Source organism: Diuraphis noxia, unplaced genomic scaffold (assembly GCF_037042655.1).
Source record: "Diuraphis noxia isolate RWA-SAM2 unplaced genomic scaffold, SU_Dnox_SAM2 contig0005, whole genome shotgun sequence".
Classification (NCBI taxonomy): domain Eukaryota; kingdom Metazoa; phylum Arthropoda; class Insecta; order Hemiptera; family Aphididae; genus Diuraphis; species Diuraphis noxia.
Window position 1 is genome coordinate 26,825,984 of NW_028301715.1, and position 15,289 is coordinate 26,841,272.

At 29.1% G+C, this 15,289-nt stretch overlaps 1 protein-coding gene across 3 annotated transcripts in view; it reads right to left on the reverse strand.

Annotated features, from left to right (window-relative positions):
- Positions 1-15,080, reverse strand: part of LOC107166506 (uncharacterized) — a 32,663-nt gene extending 17,583 nt beyond the window's left edge. For 2 of the 3 annotated variants that reach the window (XM_089229938.1, XM_089229937.1), the window contains exons 1-3: positions 14,945-15,078; positions 5,620-6,017; positions 2,139-2,632 (exon numbers count right to left, since the gene is read on the reverse strand). In XM_089229938.1, the coding sequence (XP_089086064.1) occupies positions 2,139-2,632; positions 5,620-5,841 (716 nt within the window). In that variant the 5' untranslated portion in view covers positions 5,842-6,017; positions 14,945-15,078. Of the gene's footprint in view, positions 1-2,138; positions 2,633-5,619; positions 6,018-14,944 lie in introns of all 3 variants that reach the window. The other variant, XM_015515192.2, reaches the window with a different exon arrangement.
- Between the last annotated feature and the right edge of the window lie 209 nt (positions 15,081-15,289).

The following is a 15,289-nucleotide window of genomic DNA, read 5'->3' on the forward strand; positions in this document are numbered from 1 at the left end:
TGGTGGCTTAGTGTGGCTCGGTGACTGGGTGTACGCACCGGATGGCGTTTCTAGCTCCCGGATAGGTGACCACTCGAGATGTTTAACAATAAAATCCTTGCCACACACACGCAATATGTGTTCCAAAATAACCATTCCCCCCTAAAAACAGGTAATGGGCATAGTTTCCGTGCTAAAATTAAGTCATTATTTTTTATTTTATTCTTCTTCTTAACCTAAGCCATTCAATAATATTATTGTAAATTTTAATAATGAATATTTATTGACTTATTGTATTAATGATAATGAGGGATATAATATATATTATTTTACTTTTACCGTTTAATATTTAAATTAATTTTAAATTAAATGGATTATAGATATTATAACGTAGATAATTAATGTCTACTATTAAAATAATATCAAATTTCATGTTTTATCATAAACAGTTAAATATAGACATATAGTAACCTATTATAATTATTTTGATACCTATGACTGCCGTGAGTCTATTATTTTTGAAAAAATGTAGTCTTTAGGTATCTTTTTTCATGTGTACCTTTTACCTAAATATTTTAATAAGACACTTTGTTTACTAGTATGAGATTTTTTTTTTATTGATTACTTTAATTTGAAATAGGTAAGTACGATGAATCTTAATGTGTAAATGTAAAAACGTAGATATATATTTTCACATAAGTAAGCAATGAGCAAGTTTTAGTTATGATACTAGGAACCTAAATAATTGAATCATAGCCAATGAATTAGTCATAACATTTAAATTATCCTCGAGTGTACATACAAATTAAGAACACACTGTATAGAGTATAATATTCATAAACACAAGTCTATTGAGTAACAATTCTCAAAACAAACCTTTATACAGATTTCGTTTTGAAGGACACAAAAGACTGTGTTTACATATTTTTGTTTTAGTTGTTTTTCCTATTCTCAAGTCTGTAAATGTAAATAATTGTACTAAAATTTACAAGTGTAAAAAGAACACCTATAGAAAGGCAAATAACTCAATTTGTATGAAAATATCACCGGCAATAATACGCAAGTGGAAACTAATATTTCTGTCATATATTTATCTTTTTACAACTAATTATGATTTCTATTTTGTATTTCCGTTTGTTTTTGTTTAAATCTAAAAGTTTTTTTATGTTATTTCAATTTTTTTATAAACCTCAATGTTTATGTTTAATTACTAAACAATAAAAGTCTAGGTATACAATGTTATCTACTTATCAAATAATAATAATTAAAAAAAAAAAATGTAAACTAATGTTCTGCTCACGTTGTTAAATCAATCAAACTTCACTACACATCACAACTGGTATAAAAAAATCAACGCATTTATATGGCATAATAATTTAATAATATTGTAACAATAATATAGGTTCATATTCTGAATGAAAAATTCGTTACATGAGTATCGAACACTAAATATAATATTGATAATTATCGTATGATATTAATATTAGTATAATAATTGTAGTGGGTATAAATTAATACATATTTTGTAAGTAAAAATTTAATGTATGTTCTAATGGGAAATATCGTTAAAATCAATAAAGTGCACGCCTAAATGAACCTACTTGGCTACCCAGTACCCACCTATATCTGCGGTTACCACTATTTGTGGAATTTGGTAATTTTCGTGTTTATTTATTATTTATTGGATCGCTAAAGTCTTTCTAATTATTATATCAATTAAAAGCAGTTTATTCACTAACCGCCCTATTCTTTAGATATTGGTCACACATAAGCTTTTACAAATCATAAACATGTATATTGTATTTATATGATATCTAATACATTCTAACCCAATTGCATTATACACCTAATGACTGAAAAACGATTACGATAATCTGCATAGATTACTATGAATTACGCGGCTCATAGTGATAACAAATTTACACGCGTTGTCTATGACCAATTATATTTACAATATATAGATTTTCGTTTTATCAGCTAAAACAGCTTCTCGACCTGTGTTAAACACCTGTCATAACTCAAAATTTATTATGGCAAGACAGTATCAATGAATGTTTAGTGGAATATACTCATAACTGTTGTGGATCTGAGTTCATAATGGTAGGTAGGCTGCACCTACCTAAATCATAGTAATATTAGTACAGTCGATCGCGACTTACCGTTTGGTGAAAAGCGGTGGCAGCGGTGGCAGCGGTCGATCGACAGTCGGACGCGAACTGTCGGCAGGCGCAGTGATGACCGTGGTGGACGCGATGTGGTCAACGGGGACGGTGATGACCGCGCAGGCGGAAGGAGCCACGTCCACGGCGGCTGTGGCAAAGGAAGGCAGTGAAGTCGACGACTTGTTCTTGGCAGTGGCCGCGGCTACGGCGTGGCCGGCCTTTCGGCTCTCGCGCAACAACAGGTCCAGAGAGTTGCCGATCCGCCGAACGCACGTGACGTCACCGCTGTTGGACGCCGGCACCGTGTTGGCCACCGCGGCCACCGCCGCCGTGGTGGACGTCGCGGTCGTCTGTTGCTGTTCCTCGTTCAGCATGTACTCGCGTATCTTGTCCTTGATCAGAGACGTGACGCACACGCCGCCGTCACCGATCGCCAGGTCACCGAGTCTCATCCATCCGGCCGGTTCTGCCGATTCGGAAGAGGACATTGTCTGCGAAAACAAAACGAAAACATCGGCCCACCCCCCATCCACAAAGGTTTATTATTCATATTGTATGACTGGTAAGTTAGGTATAGTTCATGGGCCATGGATGGGTTTTATTGTGTTTTTAGTTTATGCAATTGTGTAGATACATTCCTAGTAATAGCGACTTATTAACGAACGTGTATATTAAATAGTATAAAATAGTCACGAATGTCTCGAAATTATTTGGAAATTTAAAAATAAAGCAAAAATGATTTGATACTTAGTTTGATTAGGAGAATAAAAGATGGATAAAATTGGGTAGAAAAATATTAATTTGTTCCGATGTGGAAAATATGACTTTATCGGTACCAGGAAGGTAATGAACTGATGTAGGTATTTTGGTGTATTCCCGTTATGCCTTTTTGTTTAATCATAAGTTTAACCACTGTGATTATAATTAATATGTCACAATCCGCGTCAATAGGTAATGAAACACAAATAGAAAATATTTTTTTCAAAATAATAAATCACAGATTTGTGAAAAGGGCTTTTATTAATTTAAATGTATATCAATATTAATTCAAACATTAATATGTAATAATAATTATATTGGGTACACATTGTATGTCATAACAAAGTTTAAAAAAAACTAAGAATAATGATTTTACATAAATTACTACAAAAATATGATAGTTCGCTTTGTGCATCGATACACGAATTTATTTTGTTTAAATCATAAACCAGATTATATTTGTATATAGTCTATATTATAGCAACTATAATCTAATGTGAAGATGTCTATCAAATATTATGTTTGTTAAAATATGTAAAATATGTTTATCATAATAAATATTAAATTATAGTACACCAATTTACTATTACGTACAAACAACAAACACATAACATGTACCATAATATCGCGTTAAATTCGCTTTTGTTACTTAACTTATTTATGAATAATATCTTTGAAAAATATAATTTAAAATTTAAATTAATTCCAGTTACTATAAAGTCCAAAAATAAATTATTTTAAACAGCTTAAATCTATTATTACTGTTTAATAATATGTGTGTATATGTTAGTAATTTACGTGGTATAGATTTATTAATAATAACTTTGTATAATTCAAATTTTTGATTAGGTAAGGTTTATAATGTGAGATATAAATAAAAATAAAAAGCTGTGGTTCTAAGCTGACAATTTCACGCACACTTAATAACGTCAATGTACTATGTACAATTGAATAATGGATACAACAGATATTATTACATTATATTGTATTGTTATATTTTAATTTATAAATGGTTATATGTTTATGCAATATAAAATATAATGTTGAGAATATTTGTGTGCGTGACATGTCCATTTATAAATTAGAATAAGTTATACATTGAATGCCTAAATCAGATGCAGGCATTGATTATTTTGTCGATGTTATTGTATTTTGTATAAAGCTATATTATTATGAAATAAGTAATTTAATAAAAACCTAATAAGATCAGATTCAACCAACTTAATACAGAAACAATAGTACCAAATAAAATATTGCTCTTTTATATTAATATATTATATTATAGGTTATGCCGTGAGTACAAAAACTATTCTATAATAATTTCAGCTATTCAACTTTTTACTTCTTGTCATATTTGTTCTATAAAAATAAAAAAGTTAAAACTCTAGGAAATATTTTGAGGTTACAGAAAGTGAATACTTCACATTTACAAATAAATAATTGCTTGTTACTACTTATTATTATGAAAAGACGAAAAAAAATAAAATATACTATAAATATATCAAAAATTGTACCTACATAAATTTGTTCTTAAAATATTACTAACATAATTATTTCTATCACAACAAATGTTACCTAGTTAATATTGATAATAAACGAATATGTTTACTTTATGTAATTAATCAACTAAAAAAGTAAACAAACATTCAATAATCTATCCTACCTACTAACTTCAGATTAAAATAATTATACACAGCAGAATTAATTAAATCATAAAGATCAAGTTGTAAACTAGCGTTGTATTGTAGCTATAACAAAGTCGACGATCATAATATTGTTTATTTTATTATAGTGGTTAATAAAAAGTATTTAATGTAGGTAATTCGAATAAATTTATGATTTATACTGATACCATGTATTAGACAATTAAATTTTAAAATATGTATTATTATAGTGTTCATAGCAGTTTTCAATTTATCTGTTTTAAATTTTTTAAAGTAATTCATATTAAAACATCAAAATCCATCTACTCATTTGTAAGGACATCGAATTATCTTAAGATTATCGTGTAAAAATGAGCATACACCTACGTTATTAAAAGATTGATATACATTTATGATAATTTAATTGTAAAAAAAATATGATTCAAATATCTGAAACCATAATTATTAAGTATTTTTTATTGCGTACGGGGAGTTTTTTTTTTTTTGCTTACTTCTTCGGGAATTGGAATTGTAATTATTAAATACTAGCTATTGTTATGGCAATTATATGTATGCTACCAATGGTTTATCCGATTTTAATAATATTATAATCAATTAATTTAAAATAATTGTAATAAGAATGATAGGCATTTATCAGAATTATTGTGATTGTAATTTGTGAGGAATTAAGATGTTAATAAAATATTTAATCTTCAACGCCTGAAACAATTAAAAAACATTTTCATTCAGTAAAAGTGGAAAAAGGCTTTTTAGTATAATATACTTTTAGGCTTTGGCCGTTATAATGAACTATTGTGGTAGGTATTGATTATATTAATTTAAATTTAGTTAAAACTTTATTTTAAACACTCTATTAAATTTTTGGTTCCATTCGATTCTATCGGTTTAGTACTGTCTAAAATAAATATCAATAAAAAATATAGTGAGAGTATGTGCTACACTGTTTGAAATATATCCTATTTTCACCAATTTGAACGTTGAATTACGTCTCATCTTTTGTGAATTTTGAAAGATAGAAATTTCACAAGAGAAAATGTTTGGGTACACAATATTACCTCCACACTGCAGTTGACTTCCAGCGACATGGGCATATTTTGTGGTTGTGTAGGTCTCGTCAAAATTATACTGGGTCGTTTCTTCTTCTCTCGGGCCCTATGTTCCCGAGATCGTTCTGTACTGGTCCGAGCTGGGTTTTTCTGCTGTCCAGATGCCTTAGATTTTTCTTTTTTTCTCTTTCGAAAGATTTGTGACCGTTCCGCGTTAGTTAGATTTGGCATATTTTTCAATATTTTAATGAGCGATTAAGTTTTAAAATTAGATGTTTTTTTTAATCTATATTTTATTTAACTCGTCATCAAAGAAACTGTTGACTGTTACTACAGTTCTCTTGAGGTCCAATGGCGGTGCAGCAGATATCCCTGGTACTCGAATCCGGACATTTTTGCATTTTCACCTAGCAACCAACGTTATAGAAAATCGTTGCAATTTTTTCAAATGTATTACCATAAAACATCAAAACAAAACAAAATCTTAATATTATCTATCAAATTAATTTAATTTTTAACTCAAATTTAGAGTTTTTATTGCTTGAGCTAATTATTTTGTGAAACTAAAAATATTCTTTCATTTTTGTGCGATCTAACTTAACTGGAACAGATAATATATTTTGAACCCGAATGGTATTATTTAAAAAATGGTTTGGTATTTATAGTAAAAAAAGCTTAGATTCTTTTCCAAGTGCAATGATTTTCAATTCAAGAATATTTGAAATACACAGGAATTTAAATAGTTAACATTTTTAGTTACAGTCCAGAAATAAAAAGGCATTTTTAAATTCAATCTCTTGAGTTTTAAGTATTTTTGTAATATTATACAAGGAATCAAATTGCACATGTAGTTTTTCAATCGAAAACTAAAATTACTAATATATTCTTGAGACTTGAATATATGAGACCAGGGATGAATGATCACCTCAATGTTTTAATAAAAAGTTAAGAGCAGACAAATTGCCTATACTTAAAATCTATATTATACAAGACATCAATACTTTGAAAGAATATAAAATATTATAGTATATACTATGTTAAAACGTTTATGGTTCTTTATCACGGTTTAATATTAAAAGCTCATGTGAAATGTCAATATTTAAATAATTTTTTTAACCGTTGAACCGTATTGTTAGACCAAATTAATGATAATTGTTGACTAAAAACTAGATTTGCGCATCCTTGATTATTTTATACGAATAATAGGTAAATAAATGTATAATCATCTCACTGGCCAGTATAAATCTTGATTATGAAAAGATAACTACTAATCTATTTATATATTATATACTATTGTTGTTGGATCTATTGTCACAAGATGCAAGAAAATAAATTAATTTTTGATTAGTATTTTCTATCTAATAATACAGGGTAGATGATTGTAGGTAGGTATCCAAATAGTTTAATAGTTTGATGTGTGCCAATATATTGACAGTGCTAGTAAATAACTTTTTTTAGTTTATAGTTTATACATATGCAATATAATTACGCGAGTTGCCATTTATCGTGCATCATCAACTTACACTATGATTATGCGTAAAGCGTACTGATCAGTGGCCAATATTAATAGTTTTCTTTATTTAAACTGTTTCTGTTCTTGACATTTTACGGAAATCTGATAATCAATATCGGCGTATGGAAACTGCAAAACTGGGTAGAAGTACATTTTATTTTTGTAAATTAGACCACCAAAATTATAACAACTTATGTTAGCCATCGTACATCACCCATTTTTTTTTTTATTATTCAAACATAATATAAAGTACTTTTTATAGTCAATAGGTAGTATATATCTATTTCATTTACACGGAAAAAGTTGTTCATAATATCATAAATGATTTCGAAAGTTTACGAAATGAGTAACTATTGATCGTGTCTTAAAATGTCCACTTATAGGACATTATGGTGTATAAATTAAATGATTTGGTTTTCTTTAAGCAATTTTATTCAATAAGATATATTATTTACGACACTTATGTCATAAACTATAACACATATGTAATATGATTGTATTTATATTAATCAAGACGAAATGTTTTCATAGAGGCCTGTTAGGTGAAGGTATGTACTATGATTTACTTTTAAAGGACATTTACATCTTTGAACTGTGGAATTCATCATCAAACTATTTTGTCGACTTATCGCTGTTCAAAGGTTATGAATCTGCATTCAGTATATACATTACTATTATTACGATATACCTATATTATTTTGTAATAATATATATATATATATATATATATATATATATACACATATTCCTACCGAAGAAAATATTAGTAGGTACCTACCTATTTTTATTTGATAGAAACGGAAAGATAATTAAAAGGTATAACAGTAGGTTGAAGGTATACCTAATTCAGAAATAAGTAATGTTTTTGTTTGGCAAGTCACAATTTTACGAGGGAATTTTTAGTGCCTAAACATGTGCATATCGTGTCTGCAGGATATTATATTAAAAGGGTACATCGTACCTAAGTTCATACCATCGTGCTATTACAAAAAAAAATAAGTTAGTAGAGAATATTACATGATATTATTGATGGATCAATAAAAATACATCATTAAATGTGTAGTAAAAAGTTGGTTTCTTCTGTAATTGTTTTATAATACCTATCGTAATTCTTTAAAAAAAAAAAAAAAAAAAAAATGGGAAGTCATCTTGTAATGTATTTAAAAAGTTTCGAGTGTAATTCTTCATTGAATATTCACCTGGTCACATATTGTACACGAAAAAGATTTTAAAATAGCCATTTTTTTTTCTAGTTCCAATGTGATACTAAAAACCACTCTCAAAGTTGAAAATGTAAACATTTTTACTGTATATAGGTGAGATGAGACAAAAAAAAAACACCATCACACATATTACTAATATATTAATTGCTTAGCTCAGAATTTAAAATAGTGTAATGTGTAATACTATAATTTTAGTCTTGATTTAAAAATAAAATCAACTTAACTTTCAAAAATCACTTGAAATTAGTTTAATTTAAGTTCGTATCGTGTATGTAGTGTATTTAGTTTTTTGTATATTTTGTGTGTGAGATAAAAATAATCAATTTATTATTTTTAAATTTCAAAGGTATATATTGTGAAGGTCAACGTTTGACAAACATTATCATTACTACAACCAAGTAAAATGTTGTTATCGTTATTCATATAGATATCTGTTCATACAGTATACATTATGTAAGTACAAAAAAATGAAATAAATAAATGTAATTTTTATCGAATTCTAGAATTGTATTAGTATTATAAAATTTATATATTATATATTAAATGCTTACTTATATATTTAAACATTTGGAGATATTCACAAAACAACGGGGAATTAAAACTGGTTTTATTTTCAATAGTAAAATATTTTATTAAAGTTTAAAAGTAATCTATATCAACTAGCTATAACAAAACTTCCATCAATTTTCAAAAGTTACATAAAAAAATTACAAACATCCTCGAAAAATATATATGCTACTCTCGATATGCAGATAATCCACCTAAAACATTAAAACGTAAATGGTGCTAAGATATTATATCCTGGTACCAGGATTTCAATGAGCTAAACAAAAAAAAAATCCAGTTAAGACATGTTATCTCTGGGTCGTGGCTTTTTTCAACTCAGCCATGCTATATTAACCCCCTATATTATATAAATAGTTATTGTAGTTATTATTACATAGATTATTTATTTCATATTATAATATTTTGTAAAAGTAAAAATCAATATTTAGAATGTTAACATTAGCATCAAAAGTAAAGTCATGTTAGTAAATTAGCACCTACCAATGTAAAACATTTATTTTTACCTTATTTATTTTCCAAGTAGATCAGGCTAATTCAGATCTAAATAATAAAATAATCATAAAAAAAATATTATATGTTTGTTATATTAATACATAGATTTTTCGTTAAAATTTCAATAGTGAATTACCTCAATTTATGTAGGTATTCGTTTAAAAATAAAATATCGAATTTCTAGTATTCTTATGTAATAAATACAAACTATAATGTATAGTATTATACTACCTACTTATAGTTAATATTTACATTGATTATTTATATACAATAAGAATATTTGACATTTTGAGACACTTATCAATTATTCATTTGTCAAACCTATGGTAGGAGTTGATACCTAAATAATTAGGAAATTTTAACAGCTCGGCTTACACCAAGATAATATTTATGTAACTTATTTTTTTTACAACTATTGACTGTAATTGACCTTCAGAATAAATGGGATTTAAAGCATTTAATATAATATATATATATATATATTTGAAACTAATCTACAAGATATGTCTCTTAGATGTGTACATATTATCAAGCTATAATATATGAAATGATTTAAGTTTTACATGTGCAGGTGTAGGAGAAAATCTGACTTAGTAGAAATACATTTTAATTTATTACTAATTATTGCTGTTTTATTTAAAATTAAATATTCTTCTTCTGATATTAATAGTATAATACTTATTAATATAGAGTATATAGGTACTATAATCCATTAATCAGCAACGTTGCTCTGATACAGGCGCGTACACAAAAAATATTTTTAGAGGTAGTCTTGCAAATCTGTTAGTAACTTCGCCAATATCAATGTCATTATTTCTATAAACATTCATGAGCGCTAATCCTGTCAGTTGGTCTTGTCCAATATTATTTCTTAAATAGGTTTTCAGTCTCCGCAATGTTGAAAATGAACGCTCTGTAGTAAAAAAGTCGTTACAGGCAAAGTAGCTAATATTATTAAAAGGCACTTTATATTAGGATAGAAATTACCAGACATTTGACTTAAGGTAGTTAATAAACATTTTGGGCGATCATCATCAGACAGATACATACTAAAATCGAAAAATACTTTGATGCTTTAATTTTTGATATTCTATTTTCTTGAATTAATTCCCCGCATATTTGTATTAAAGTATTTTGAATATAAGGACTTGTATGAGAAGCAAATGTAGTTGAATTCTGTAAATGGTTTTTCAATGCAGAATCTATTTGCACTTTAAATCTTAAAATTGATCAAAAATTTCCGTCATTTACTAAATAATCATTGTCATATTATATTGATATACGTGACCCGTAGTGTCGCGATGGCCCCTCAAAGCGATGTTTTGGTGACCGCATAATATTATTTTTTCTATAATTGAAAAAAATTTGGTTCGGTTTTCTAACACTTGTTTTTTGAGTGAAGAATCAATTTCATTTACGATACTTTTTTTTTATTTTCCATTATTTTTATAAAATCTTTGGCCCGCATAGTGGATAATTTATGATATTCACTATTTAAATGTTTGTTAAAACGTTCATTTGCGTCTTTCCATTTTGTAAAAGGTACTTTAACTAGAGCCCCTAATTTTTGATGTGAACCTTTACCAGCAAAAACATTCGAACACAATACGCAAGTTTTACATAGGTAAAACTCGTACAGCTTCTATATGTTTGGAATAAACTAACCACGCATATCGCCTAAACCAATCAGTTTGAAATTTTAAACGTCGATTTTGAGAAATAGGAAACTCATAATTACTAGATGGAATCCACGGGTGCTTTAAAAATGTATACTTTTTAGCGTCATCAATTGCATTGTTATTTAAATAGAAACCTATGTCTTGATTGTGACTATCGAATAAAAAAATAAATAAAATAAAAAATAAAAAAACCCCTCTGATGAAGAAATAAGAGAAAAAACTAACCTTTCGTTTTCGAACCCCTTGAACCCTCCCCCACCATTATATACGCGCCTGCTCTGATAGGGTTTTGGATAATTACAAAATGTATTTATCAGTAGACATATAGTCGGATTATGCAGGGAATAATACATAACATATAGAAATATGGCCAAACATTAACATTATTTATAGACACAACTACACAAGCGTATCCTTAAGAATATAAATTCAAATTCATTTCATAATAAATCAAAATATATTTATAGTTACTAGTTGTTTATTAATGCCATGAAAATTTAAGAGGTCTTATAAATAGCTTAAACCTAAACGAAAATATAAAGCTTTAAAAGAAATAATAACTAGAATGTTTAAAATATGGCATAAAAAGTCAAAAAGACCTGTTAATAACGTAAAAACAAGAGAATATTAAAAAGAATCTTGTTAGTTATAATCAAGTTGTGTTAAGGGTACGCAAGATTTCGGCATTGCAGAGAGGTTATTCGTAAGATGTCTGGTGCACACGCTCTGACAAAAAAGGCATGACTTTATCAAAGGGGTTTGCGCTTCCAAGAAGTAATTTTCTTTTCGGTGGCAGAGACCTTCTTTGATAATCTGTTTTTCCTAGCGGTATAACATAAAAAATCTGCTTGTCTTCGCAACACAACGTAAAGGATCGTGTTCCTTTTGTAAAGGATAAAGATTTATGTTAGGGATATCGATTTTTTCCGTCAGACAATCTGACTGTTATTTATATTCTATTATTTGTATGTTTACTTATTATAACGATGTGTGGTTATATTATTACCTATCACGCCTGTTTTACACGTTGCCATTATACAGATTTTTAATAATCTAAGACTTAAAAAATAATTATCCTTCTTATAAAATAATGTATTTATAGAGATTGTATAATAGATTAAAATGCTGATACTAGTTCCTGCATTTAAAAGTTAATATAATAAATAACTAAAATAAAAATAATTACATTACCTAATAAATTTATAAATTTATACAATAAATAAATAAATTTAAAGCTATTTTTACTAAATATTTTATACTACGACCAATCAAGAAAATATATAATTATAAAAATACCATCGATATTATTTACCAATACGGCAATACCATATACCTTATAAAATGTTTGAAGAATAATGCATCGTTGGTTATTTTAAAACCATTCTAAATAGTTTATGACGATAAAAAAATATGTGTATGTATCATAAACTTATTCAATTCTAGCCAACTTGAATAGACCAAGAATATAATATTTGTCTAAATTCCAAACTAATATTATTATTTGAAAAATATTAGAATATAGGCCTAAATCTGTATTTTTATATAGTATATAATTTATTTATTCTTCATGAAGATAATAGACACGACTGAACAAGTTTTTAATAAATATATTTTTTAATCAGTTTGAATGGAATGTAATTTTTTCATACTGTCACCTAAGGTGAGTCGTGAGAAATAGTATACAGGCTATTGAAAAATGTTGGCAACATTATATTATTTTTGATCGAGTTTAAAATATTATATATTATAAACTATATTTTTAACTAGAACGATACAACATAAATTATTGTTATGATAGATCAAATATTAAAAATAGTTTTTGTTAAAACGCATACGGTATCTGATCTCAACATTCTCAACATAATGATTACTGACATTGAAACATTTTACTAGACAAATATCATTATTCAAATGGAATAAACAGGTAATTAGAGAATCTCTATTCCTCTAATCGATGCATTGATTTTCGCGCCAACCTTATCGAGATCAGAGATTTCAACGAGTTTATTACTTGAGATCAAAAACAGTTTATTTTTTCGTGATGGATGCGCCGAATGTTATAGAGTGCTTTGAATATACGTTCAATAATATATACTTGAATTCAAAACGTATACATTGCCTCTTGCATACAACTTCCTATCCCTACATTGTTATTTTTTATACATTTTATTATATTAAATTGCAACTTCGCATATGTTTTGAGTTGGTTTGATTTTATAGTAAATATATAGGCACGCACGAGATAACTCAATAATTAAATGTCATGACGGCATTTCCTTTAAACAATTATGAATATGCCATTGTGTTATACAATAAGAAGTTGGACATTAGCTAGTTAAATTTTTTTTTTTTTGAATTTTTAACCTAACCTGTTCATCAATTTACCGATTGATTTGTAAAATAATCTATTCTGTAACACAACTTGATTAAAATCATGTTTAATTATACTGATTATTAATTATAATACTGTACCTAGTTAAAGTTAAATAATGAATACATTATTATTTTGTTTAATCAAAAGTATACAATTATTTAAAATAGGTACCTACTCACAATAATAACCAAATAAATATTCCTTGATGATAAATTACTACACAAACGACACAGACGTATAATTTTCTAAACTACTACAGCTAGTATGTAATAAGGAGGAACAGTATGAGATAAATTTTTGACAAAATATTTAGTTATGCCTAATTCAAAAGCATTTTAAGTCCAACAATCATTATACGCATGTCCCAGGTACGATTATGAAATAATAATAACTCAACCGAGTGAAGTTAATACATTACCTATAATGACTTTAAACTTGTAGAGTTAAATATGTTATTTGTCGACTATTAAGTATTATATAATATAGTCTAACGTTCTTAACACTAACTCAAATTAATTTGTTCCTATTAACCTGCCCACCTTTGAATACGTTATATAACTATGACTGATAACATTTAATCTGTATATTGTTCATTATAGGCAATATAGGCAATACTATTTTATAATGCACTAGGAAATACATATGTGGTATAGGAAGGTACATAATATTAATATTTCAGAAAACGTTTGGCGGTGAAGCGACGACGATGAGTGCTATTCTGATCTGCTGTGATCAGTGCCGGTATGATTATGATATTATGATATTATTATTTATTATAATATTATTTTACAACAATATTTTAGCGCGGGTACGAGCGTAGCCAGTGTAGGCGTGCACTGGAGTGTAGGCATTGACGTCGACGGATTAGGAATATCGCCGGAACGCGTTGCCGGTATGCAAACACTCGGCCGGCGAAGCGAGTGAGGAAGCCGTCGCCGGTGTGACGGCCGTCGCCGCGAGATCGATCGGCCAGACGAATAATATTAAACAATTTAATGCCATAATAATATTATTCTATAATCGGGCCGCCGAAGACACGGCACATCTACAGCCGATAATTACGATCGATCCAGTACGCGAACGATATCGCGAGGCTGCCGGTGACGATTATTCAGCCGAGTCGCGATAACAAATTGAAAAGGGATAAAAATTCGCTTAGACATAAGTACTATTCAAAATATCTAACTAATAATTAATAAGGGAATAGAAAACAAAATTCGAGTCGTCAAGTTTTCCGAGTTATCGAGGTTCGAGTTATCGCGACTATTCTAATAATACGGCTGGAAGCTCCGATAACCGAAGCCACCGCCTATATAAACGTTCGTGACGACAGTCTCAACCCTACGGCTAACATTTGTCATCGGAGGCACTCATGAGACATTATTTACGCCGTAACAATCGTGTAGTTAAATTGTTATGCAATCGTCGTACTATAGCGTAATAATAATATTATAACGTGTGCAGGATAATTGGCACAGGTACTCACCTCGTGGGCCTCGAGATCGAGCCGCTCAGAGCTGCAGCCACGTCGGGTGATAGGACGTCCGCGAACGACTGGCGATGAAGATGCAACTCGCGCTTCGACGGACCAGACGTACCGGCAGAGTCACGGGGAATCAACGAACGGGGCTAGTGCGGTCGCCGCGCGCCGGTGGCCGGGCGCGACCCTAAAAATATATACGTGCGTACAACCACCGCTTCGGCAGCGGTGCACACTGTCAAGGACGGCCGTCGACCAATCGCAGCTCGCCCTTTGCGGTACATGCCCGCCACCGCTTTCTCGCTTGTAACCTTGCGCCGGCGGCGAAGGGTGGAGGCGATGGGCGACAGT